At 41.4% G+C, this 12,052-nt stretch overlaps 1 protein-coding gene across 2 annotated transcripts in view; it reads right to left on the bottom strand.

The window, feature by feature from the left end:
* LOC144594034 (PC3-like endoprotease variant B) overlaps window positions 1-12,052 on the bottom strand; it is a 1,240,467-nt gene that overhangs the window by 510,829 nt on the left and 717,586 nt on the right. For both annotated transcript variants that reach the window (XM_078400201.1, XM_078400200.1), the window contains 3 exons: window positions 10,854-10,942; window positions 6,125-6,297; window positions 4,814-5,035 (listed from right to left, as the gene is read on the bottom strand). In XM_078400201.1, the coding sequence (XP_078256327.1) occupies window positions 4,814-5,035; window positions 6,125-6,297; window positions 10,854-10,942 (484 nt within the window). The remainder of the gene's footprint in view (window positions 1-4,813; window positions 5,036-6,124; window positions 6,298-10,853; window positions 10,943-12,052) is intronic.

Raw genomic sequence — 12,052 nt, 5'->3', positions numbered from 1 at the left:
TCTGCTGGGCGGGGGCTTCAATGTCGGGAGCCACGACCGCCCCGACGTGCAACAACAGCGGCAGCAGCGTGTTCGCCCGCCCCGGATCGGACTTATCATCGGCGGAGCCGGCCGTCTTCGGAGGCTGCGGGAGCGGCTGCGACGCGACGCGCCTTGGGCTTGGCCCACTGTGGACCGTCCAGTGCGGCCTGCAACCACAACAACCTGACTGCGGGCGAGGACAGCAGGAGAAGGGAAAGACATTGTGGCCTTCCATCACAGTGAGGAGAGAGAGGACTGGAGGAGACTCACTGTGATGGATGTTTCTTTGATGGATGTTTCTTTTTTGTGTGTTTTTGGGGTTGGGTGGTTTGAGTGCCTGTTTGATGCTTTTATTGTTGGACTGTGTTTTTGGGGGTTTTGGGGTGTGTGATTTGAATGCCTATTTAATGCTTCTATTGTTGGACTGTGTTTTGGGGGGTTTTTGGGGTTGGGTAATTTGGGTGCCTGTTTAGTGCTTTTATTGTTGGACTGTGGGTGATTGAATTAACATTTTGTTCAAGATGGCCGCGCCGTTGTGTTTGGCTGCCTGCCACTGTATGTTTCTTTTTTTCCTAGTCAGATGTGCAGCACTTTGGTCAACGTGGGTTGTTTTTAAATGTGCTATACAAATAAATTGACTTGACTTGACTTGACTTGACAAAGGCTGAACTGGTTTTCGGTTCAAATGTGAAGTAGAAAATTGCATCGGGTGTCACATTAATGCACGACTATTTCCTTAATGCACGACTCTGCCTCCATCTATATCATGCCTAACTGACAGAGAACATGACCAAACCTTGCGTACTGAAAAATATCCAAGGGTTGGAAACATTAATCCAAGGATCGGTAACATTAGTGCTCATTATAGGCATTCTGGGTCTCAGAAACATGCTGGGGAACAAAGAGCACTGCTGTCCTAGTGTACAATAAGTTTTGTAACCGGTCAGTGATCTTGATTTTCAAACAGCCTTTTCATCAATCATTCAAAGGATGCAATGGCGCATTGAATGCAATTTTCACCATTGATATATGCCTTTCGCCAGAGGAAGCTTCCAATACTTGAAGAGTAGTCTAATCCAATCCATCACAGGCTTGTCATTTCCTCCATCTTTCACAGTGTGTTTCAACAGGACAGCTGGGAGCATCATCAAGGATGCCTTCCACCCTGGCCATTCACTTTCCTCTCTTCTACATTTGGAGAAGATACAGGAGCTTGAATTCCCAAACATTCAGCTTCTTCCCCACTGCTCCCAGACTCCTGAAACAATCACCTCTCTCACACACCTTTCCCGGAGGTGCTGCTCCATACATTTACTCTTAACTCTACCTCATTCAGATGTTCTATTACTGTACATTAACTTTCTTTTTCACCACTCCAGACAATCTTGCACCGTTCTATCTCACACCTGCTGGTGTATTTATTATCGCATTTATCATTACTGTTTGCATACTGTTAACCTGTGAATTTCAACGTGAACAAGGACCTTCAATGCACCTTTGTGCATATGACTTTGTAAGTTTTCCGGAGTTTTGACCTGAACCTTTATTGTCAGAGAGCAGTACTATACAGCGAGAGCTGGTTGGAAATTGCCTCAAAGGTAAATGCCACAATACACTCAACAATCTTCTAGTGACTGGAATGTGTTACTACTAAATGAATAGATACTCCAGTGATGGGAGTGGGGGTTGGGGGATTGTGAGGGAACATCCTCAAGGAATTGGAGTGATATGGACAGAGGGCAAACAGCCGAGCCAACAAGAAGGAGGTCCTTCATACAAAAGCTCCACAGAGATATTATTGGCAAGGAGTTGCCACAGAGGTCTTTGTAAATTCTTGAGTTATGTCTCTGAACATCTGCACATAGGGAAAACTTGGAGAGCAGGCAAAAATGTCAATGCCCATTCAACTTGCTGCAGTGGGCTGAAGGAAAAGTAGATGTAGTCTCCTTTCCTTTAGTATGGGAGTGGAGACTCCCTCTGGGGTACGAAGGTTGAAGATGGCCAGGCAAGGAGAAGGATGATGGTTCACGGGAAAGCAGGATGGTGGCAACGGCTGCCACAGGCCTTTATGACCATCTGCAATTGGGAGTCTGAAATGGAGACAAAACCTGGCGACTATTGCATATAGATAGACACAAAATACTGGAGTAACTCAGCGGGATAGGCAACATCTCTTGAGTGAAGGAATGGGTGACGTTTTGGGTCAAGACCCTTCTTCGGACTGGTGTCAGGAGAGAGGGAGATACATAGATAAGGAATGTAAGGTGTGAAAATAGGACAAGGGGAATGGAAAATGTAGAATAGATATCAAGGAAATCAAGGACTATTGCATATAGACTTAGTTGGCTGTTTCTGTGCATTATGTGCTTAACCCTGGATTGCACTAATGCATGGCAATAATCTTACTGATCCACAAGAACACAAGAAAATAGGAGCAGGGGTAGGCCAACCGGCCCCTCGAGCCTGCTCCGCCATTCAATACTATCATGGCTGATCCTACCCCAACCCCCTTCCCACTATCGCCCTTCTTCCCACCCAAAAGAACCGTGTGATCTCCTGGGAGAGGCGAAAAACCGGATAAAAACCCAGGCCAATTTGGGGAAAAAATCCGGGAAATTACTCTCCGACCCCAAGCTAGGCGATCGAAACTTGTTCAGGAGATTACTCAGGTCTTACTATACTAACAATAGCTCATGTCCACTTCCCTGCCCGCTCTCCGAATGCAAAAAAAATAAATCTCACTGTACATTGGTATCGTGAACCATTGGACCATTGAGTTTCAACACTTCCTTTAAGCAGTAGACAACAGAAAATTATACAAAGTGGCAGTTTATGAGTCTCAGGATCATGACTGAAATGAGGAAACCGAGACTTATTGTAATTCTAACAATCTTCGGAAAAGTAGTTAAGATACCATGTGAGGTTGCATTTGCAATCATGGGATCATTTGAAGTCATTAATCTCAAAAATGACAAAGAATGAAGTTTGAATGTAGGCAATTTAAACAACATGCTTTCAGGATAAACAGCTTTGAATAAATAAAATTGGTAATTTTTCAGACTAGTGGGGTTGAGAATTCCACTGCAAATGAATTCTGCTCTTGTGCTGTCATTACATTTTCACTGGAGGAAAAGAAACGGGTGATAGAGATCCCCATTGAAAAATGTGGCAATAAATTCACTGCTGGCCACTGAGGCAGGTAGTTGTATGCTCCAGGTAAACACAAATGTCAATATTTTAACCCGTGCTTTAAAATAAAACCCATTGGAATAGTTTGGAAGTACCAGGATAAAATTACCTTTGATATGAAGAATGGTCATACATCCGGGTTTAAACATGCTGGCCCTTATGCTCCATTGCAACATCCTTTTGCCTTTCCCCATTTAAATTGTTCAGCAAAGCTCTTTATCCCCTTCACCAGTCTTCTCTTAAATACTTATTTTACTTTTTGCTTTCTCCATTAGTTTTGTGCTCCACATTTTCACTTTCCTTGAAGTGAAGAACTTTATTCTGAATCCCCTTTTGGATTTCTTAATGACCATCAACACTACAAGGGTGGCATAGTGGCACAGTAGTAGAGTTGCTGTCTTACAGCACCAGAGACCCGCTCGGGTACAATCCTAACTCCCTGTGATTGCGTGGGTTTTCTGCAAGTGCCCTTGTTTCCTCAACGCAATCCAAAGATTTACCGGTTTGTAGGTTAATTGGCTTCTGTAAATTGTCCCTAGCGTGGAAGATATTTCAAGCTTACCGACCGCTGGTGGGTCCTGACTCAGTGGGCTGAAGGGGCTGTTTCCACGCTGTATCTCCAAAGTAATCACACATCATTTACCCACTTTTTAGGCTCTTGCCCAGAAGTGGATAAAATGTATTTGCATCCATTCTATCAAAATCCTTTATAAATGTTGGTTATTTTACAGCTTTCTTTTCTCATAAGAGAAGATCCACGTTCTCTCATATTTCAGGTGTTATCCTTGTGAATTCTCTCGACACCCATTGCAATGCTTCCATATCCATGTCATAATATGATTACCAAAACTGCATGCAATACTCCAAGTGTAGCAAATCCTAAACACTAGTAAAATAGGGAAGCTATCAAATATTTGCATGGTTTGGTCAGAACATTCAGTCTAAAAACAAGCAGCTTAGTGAGGCCCAAAATAAAACACCTCTCTCAATGTGATATTATGGAGGAAGCAAATCTTGAGAATCATTGATTACTTTTCTATTAAAAAAATGATATAGGGCCTCTTAATGCCCTTAGTTTGACTTATGCCAACATTTGTTTAGTAAGAATCTTCTAAGGTCAAGGAGGCCACAAAGCTTGAAATTCTCAAGGATGTACTAACTTAATGTGGGTGAGCAAGGGAAAACAAAATTTAAAAAAAAATAAATGGCTATAATTTTAAAATAGATCTTTATGGTTGAATTGACCAGTTTCAATCTTCTAAACATATTGTTCAGTGCTCTTTCCAATTTTCCCATTGTTTTTTTCAACCATCTACAAAGTTCACTCTTCACGAAAGCACCAAATTGTTCATTAAAGTACTAAACTAAAATTTCATTCCAATGTTTTCCTCTCATTAACACCATCTGCAATGATCGGACAATGACTAGGAGGTGCAGTATTTATAACAGAGCACAGGCAGAAACTTTATTCAGGTTTTATACCATCAGTGTTGCACCAAGATGTATCCCATTTGTGGGTGAAACTGTACTTAGCAAAATTCTTCATCAGGTATGATTACAATGGATATCATAATCAAAGCGAATGAATTAAATTTCAACATACCAGAGGGAGATCATTCAGAAAATGATTGGTAGCACCAGTCAATGTAACAGCCATGAGAGCAGGGCAAGGTTCTCCATAATTAGCTGCAAAGCCTTGGTGAGTAATCGCGCCAATGGGAATCGTGTAGATGCTGTTGACGAACCCATCAGCTCCACAGTGATCATTGTTGAAACCACCATTGCCAGCTGCCCAGACATAAATGTTGCCCTTGCCTTTACGCCCCTAGAATAGAAACATTGAAACATAGAAAATAGGTGCAGGAGTAGGCCATTCGGCCCTTCAAGCCCCCTCTCCAAGGAGGACAACGCCAAGCCGCACCATCATCTCTCGCAGATGGACGGATGCCAGTACTGTATATTATTTGAAACATTTACAAAATAATCTTTTTGAAATCATCTCAAAAATGTTATGCTCCATTCCATGGGACAGAAATTAATTTTTTAATGGGATTCTATGCCATAATCACTGTTAGAACCTTTTTTAACTGAGGATGGCAATTCTAACAGCTGAATATTTCAACACATATACTGCCTAAAAAATCCAGGCCATAATTTCAGGCTAAAATTTACACAAAATTTGGGAAATACTCAGTAAGTCTTGATCGGGATGAAACTAGTTATTAATGTTTGATGTGTAGGAAAGAACTGCAGATGCTGGTTTAAATCGAAGGTAGACACAAAAAGCTGGAGTAACTCAGTGGGACTGGCAGCATCTCTGGAGAGAAGGAATGGGTGACATTTCGAGTCGAGACCCTTCTTCGGACTGATGTCAGGGGAGTGGCCAGGACAGAGATAGAATGTAGTCGGAGACAGTAAGACTGGTGGGAGAACTGGGAAGGGGGAGGGGATGGAGAGAGAGGGAAAGCAAGGGTTATTTGAAGTTAGAGAAGTCAATGTTCATATCGTTGGGGTGTAAGCTACCCAAGCGAAATATGAGGTGTTGTTCCTCCAATTTGCACTGAGCCTCACTCTGACAACGGAGGAGGCCCAGCACAGAAAGGTCAGATTGGGAATGGGAGGGGGAGTTGAGTGCTGAGCAACCGGGAGATCGGGTAGTTTAAGGCGGACTGAGAGGAGGTGTTCAGCAATAATGTTTGATCATCTTTAATCAAAATTGGAACACAATGCTGCCTGAGCATGTCCACCATTTACTGTTCTGTATTTCAGATGCCCAATATTGACTATATCTGACATTTTATTTTCAGACTGGTGGTTTTTGAAATTAATGCAAATGTTTTCAGAAGGTGGAAAACACACAGAATTATGAGTGACTAAATTTGATTTTTCTGTCGGTACAAAATAATCAAATTACCTTTCTCGCTCCAAACTGCAGTGCCTTTTGGCCTAGTCTTTTTGGTCCAGCAAATATCTTGCCATTATCCGATGGTCCCCAGCAGCAATTGTAGATGTCAATGTAATTATTGTTGTAAGTGAAAGCAGTGGCTTCCATAGCATCAGAAATAGCACCATTGAGCAAGTGGATACCTGCCACGTAAAAAGATACTCTTTAACTTCACACCTTACAATGAACAACACAATAGATTTAAAGTCACAAAAACCTGTGGACCCTATTTGAAATTAAACCTGTCGGCCAACCTCCTGGAAAAGTAAATCTGTTTGTTGCCATTGCACTGTGAGATGTACTGAAAATCCCAGAGTATATTTAAAAAATATATAGTTTATTCATAAAATGTACGATAATGCATTCAGAACCTCGCAGAATCTTCCTTCACAGTACCGTCCAATTCTGTATGTTCATTTGCCAATGTTTCATCCCCAAAGAGAGACACAAAATGCTGGAGTAACTCAGGCAGCATCTCTGGGGAAAAGGAATAGTCTGGTTTCGGGTCGAGACCCTTCATCAAATAATATGTTTTACATCCCCAAATATTGCATCAATTAATCATTTGGGAAGTTGTTACACAATGCTCAGCCCTTCAATGTCCAGTGGTGACAGAGCCGTAAACACTGATCTTTATCTCTAGTGACCTTGCAATGGTTGCACCAAGTTCCAGTATATCTTTTGGCATTAAAATCCCGCACCTTGTATCATGCACCAGTCAGCAGCATTTGCTTGTCGACATCTCCTTGCACTGGGAGACCAGCAAGTTTTGGTCAGGATCAAAATGAGTCATGTACCAATTGACAATTTCCAGCAAACAGTGGACATTTATTTCTCATTTAAGTTCTAGTGGTGAGGCACTTTGCCAAATGGCTTTGACAGTCTGCTTGCGCAATCATCCTTTTCAGGAGTTGACACAATTCCCTCTGACTCTTTTGTAGGAAGGAACTGCAGATGCTGGTTTAGACCGAAGATGGATACAAAATGCTGGAGTAACTCAGCGGGACTGGCAGCATCTCTGGGGAAAAGGAATAGATAGGTCTCAACATGAACCGCCGCCTCTTCTTTTTCTCCATATATGCTGCCTGACCCTTTGAGTTACTCCAGCATTTTGTGTCCCTCTGACTCTCAGTTTCTGATCATCTTTGATGATGTATAAGCTCTTGATGTTCTCGGTGAATATTCCTAAGTTTCAGTCATCCTTCTGTTTCGTAATGATGATTGCTCATAGCCCCATTACGAGCATGATCAGATCTACATTAATGTAAAGCTGAATTAAGAGCTCCAAGGTACTGGCTAACATAGCAGCAGTGGGTTTTAAATTTCTGAGTTACTCAGATGGATTGTGCCATTACTGTTTGATAAGTGTACTCAGTGACCAAGCAATTAACATGTAGGCAACTCCAAGTGGTTGGGCTCATGATTTATATGAAAATGAATGCATAATTTATGCTAATATGTTGACCGCTCATACAGATCATGTGCCGGGAAGAAGGAATGGTTGTGAGTGATTGGGAAAATGGCCAATTCCATATGTTGTGATTAGTTACTTTTTGCCCTTGAGCATTTAGTACATTGGTATTTATACCAACGTGTGTCCTGTACTGTGGCAAACACTCATAACGATTCGCTGTTTTCAATTTAATGTACAGTATATGAAGCCTGATACACAAATCACAGTTCAGACCAAACATATTAATTTTCCAATTTTTGCCATTGGGTACAGCAAACATATTTTTACTCTGAGAATGCAAGTTTAAGTCTAGAAATAAATAAACCATTTTAACAATAAGTACAAAAATAAATCTAATGCAGACACAAAATGCTGGAGTAACTCAACGGGAAAGGCAGCATCTCTGGAGAGAAAGAATGGGTGATGTTTCAGGTCGAAACCCTTCTTCAGACTGATGTCAGGGGAGTGGGCGGGTGTAACAGATGTACTGAAGTTGACATCTGGAACAGCGGATACAGTAGTCAACTTCTGTACATTGGCGAGACCAAGCGCAGGCTCGGCGATCGTTTTGCTGAACACATCCGTTCAGTCCGCCTTAACCTACCTGATCTCCCGGTTGCTCAGCACTTTAACTCCCCCTCCCATTCCCAATCTGAACTTTCTGGCCTCAGCCTCCTCCATTGTCAGAGTGAGGCCCAGCACAAATTGGAGGAACAGCACCTCATATTTCGCTTGGGTAGCTTACTCCCCAGCGGTATGAACATTGACTTCTCTGACTTCAAATAGCCCTTGCTTTCCCTCTCTCTTCATCGCCTCCCCATTCCCAGTTCTCCCACCAGTCTTACTGTCTCCGACTACATTCTATCTCTGCCCCGCCCACTCCCCTGACATCAGTCTGAAAAAGGGTCTCGACCCGAAACATCACCCATTCCTTCTTTCCAGAGGTGCTGCCTGCCCCTCTGAGATACTCCAGGATTTTGTGTCTACCTTCGACTTAAACCAGCATCTGCAGTTCTTCTCTACACAAGAAATCCTATGCGATGTGAATCAAGTAAAATGTGGTGCTGCTTAGCTGAATTTCAAATCATAAATGATAAATATTATACACCTAGTAGGCAATGAAAGCACATAATTTCTTAGCACTATTGTATAAACAGTGTCATGAGCCCTGCAGTAAGGATGCCATATGCACAAAAATGTTTCTTTGTGAGCCAATTACATTTTCAGCATCTCAATGAGTTCATTTATCCTTCCTCTCCCAAAAGTCTCCTTCACCTCTGCTACTAAAGAGATGCATGAAAGAAACCCTGCCTGTCCTGTGTGTGATTTTTCATTCTCTTCCTTAAACAAAGCATTCATCTTTAGCTGGTATCCTTCCGTTGGTGAGGTGATTCACCTGTGCGGGGGATTAGAGACCAAAACCTCCATCCAGATACAATTCATCTTAACAACTCCTTCTTTTGCAGATGCATAAATGCCTCTTATGCTTTTCATTAAATGTCATAATGCAAAACTCAAAGATACTAGAGTTGCTATAGAAACACCCATTTAAAAAATTGGTACTATAACAATTGCTATCTTAAAAAAGACTTCTCATTTTATTCTAATGTTATGAGTGCAGACAGCACAGAGAGCAGATGCTGCTTCCTTTCCTGATTTAGAAAACACTTGTTGCACAATAGCCTTGGTTCAAGGAGAAAGTTTGATGCATGTTTAGGACATCCAATTACCAGGCACTTCTGCTAAAATTTAAACATAGGACGAAAAATTCTACTCGTCTTTCTTCAGGTTGAAAATAGTATTTGGTTATTTGCAAAGAAGGTTTAGACGCATCAAGCTACTAAAACGCAATCTACAGCAATATGAGAGTACAAGATGGTGTCAGTGGCCATTGCTCGACATCTATATAGCACTTTAATAAAGTGAATATTGGGTTTTATGGAAGCACCATCAAAGAAACATATGACCAATATTAGCATTCACTAACAGAAAACAGATAGCAGGGCAAATGATGGGAAATTCAGCCAAATAAATATCTGAACGGAGGAGAGAGGTGAATGAGCAATTTAGGGCAGGAATTTCAGAGGTGAGAGTCATGGTAGAAGGATTCTACAACTGAGACATTGCTAGAGATGGGCGAGGTAAACAAAATCAAATGCTGCAGATGCTAATGATTTAAAATAAAATACTTAGAAACTTAGAAGGTCCATATTAGCAGAAGGTCCATATTAGCAGAATCACATCAGGTGGGAACAGAGGCCAATGGTCACTTGGTGTGTATGCCTAAATATGGTGCAGAATTTAGCCCCGGATCAGAGACATGGTCTGAAGAAGGGTCTCGACCCGAAACGTCACCCATCCCTTCTCTCCAGAGATGCTGCCTGTCCCGCTGAGTTATTTCAGCTTTTTGTGTCTATCTTACATTGAACATAAAGCCAAGCAGCTCACTTGCATTCTATCTGTGAAATTCCATCCCACTGAAGACAAGAGAGTGGAATGTGGGAATTAAAAACAACAACTTGTGAATTGTGTGTTTAGTGCAGGAGGTTGAGGAAGAATCTTTACCCCTGTGGTTTTTCCTCATCAAGTATTGAATGTGGGAGAAATAACATGACAAATCAGTGACAACGAGTGGGCCAGCATGCTGGAGATGCGACAGAGCAGAAATGCAGATTCTGACACATTACTTTCAAATGGAATAGCAGAGGGAATGGAAATGAGTGAATGCTAATGATCGATATGTGGGAGAACTGACAGGAAGTGGTGCAGGAGTGGGAAGAGGAGGTACTGCAGTGATCTCTCACTGTGACTTGATAATTAGGAACGGAAACATGCAAGATCATTTTCAATCAAGTCGAAAGACAGGGGAAGAGCTGGAATTGTCAGTCTATTCAAGCTGGCAGTGAGACTGAAGTGAATGATGGATAGTTGACCACAACAAAATTGCAAAAGCAGGACAATACAAGCAACTGTATGTAAATTCCATACTATGGTATCACGTCAGAATATTGCCTTTCAATCATCCCCAGATTTTCATCATTTTGTAAATTATTTATTAATATCCAGGAAGTAGTGGTGAGCATTCAGCCATAGATACCTGCAGCTGTTATATATAAAAATGATGCATTGCATATCTTGCGTGCTATATTTCATTAACTTAAGTTTTAAAATCAGATAGAGTGAGATAGCCCAAGGGTCGGTTCACTATTCCTTTAACCTTGCTGCATGCTGGGCTTAAAAACTTACCCCCAACCTTTGCATTGAAAGCGATGCCCACACCACAAAAGGAATTGTTTGCCTCCATTGCAATTTCACTGGCACACTGAGTACCATGCCTGTTGAACAGAAAAGCATATTTATTGAAGAGGCAACTCAGGTTCATTGCATAGTTTTCAAATCTCAACATCTCAGAACAAGTGCGCCATGCATCTTTGAAAAATGTATGTTGAGACCATTTTTTTTTTAATAGCACCATATATAAAAAGTGAAGTAATGTCCACCTTTACCTTTTTCAGTATTTTCATTATTTAATTGAATCACTTTGTCCATGACTCAGATAATTCCTATTTCCCCCATTTGGTAGAAAATATGCTCATTTAGTTAGGTAAGCACCATATGTTGCAAAAATTATGGCCAATTGATGTCACTGAAGATCTTTTATCATTGTTAGGGAATGATAAATATGGATATTTTGTGGATGCACTTTCTTATGTAATCACTTCATATTCTTGCCTGGTCCATAACATAAAAGAATTGTGGCAACAGATGGGCTGTTATAGGGAGCAAACAATATGAAGACAAGTTTTTATCGCAAGGTATCTTGCAGAGTGGAGGAAATAAATTAGATTGAGGAATGTGCATCAAGCAAAATCACGAAGAAAGAAAAATCAACCAAAATTTTGGTTGAAAAATTGCAAGATGAGAAAATTTTCAAATGAAGAAAAATGGTGAGATTTAGGGAAGGAGCTCCAGTGAGTAAAATGAAGGAAGAATCTATCATTAAGCACATAGTACAGAGTGGGCATGTTGCAAAAGTGATCGGATATAACAATGAAAGGATGTGAGGTTTGGGATAAGAGAGTGGGGCAAAGGTGATGTTGGTGATGGGTGAGAGTTGTCATTATAAGGTTGGAGGACAGTGAAGAAAAATGTGTCTATGGCCAAAAATTGATCTGGAGAGAAAACAGAAATAAATTCAATTTCAAGAATTGATAGCAACAGAAGACTTCCTGAGAAGTACCTTCTACTTACCATCTACCTCATTGGAGTCATTTGGACTATCATTAACTGGACTTTATCTTGCACTTGTAGCGTGTTGATAAAGGCAAGGAGCCAGGTATTTTGGGAAGGTATATTTATTGGTTCGTGGGTCTCAGACGGGTCTAGTCTGCCGGAATGGCTTGGCGCCCAAACCTTGCCCTTATATACCTGAGTCCAGGACCGCC

The sequence above is a fragment of the Rhinoraja longicauda genome, chromosome 5, assembly GCF_053455715.1.
Source record: "Rhinoraja longicauda isolate Sanriku21f chromosome 5, sRhiLon1.1, whole genome shotgun sequence".
NCBI classification, from domain to species: Eukaryota; Metazoa; Chordata; class Chondrichthyes; order Rajiformes; family Arhynchobatidae; genus Rhinoraja; species Rhinoraja longicauda.
The sequence above is the reverse complement of the archived record's forward strand: the minus strand, read 5'-3'. Positions and strand labels throughout refer to the sequence as shown.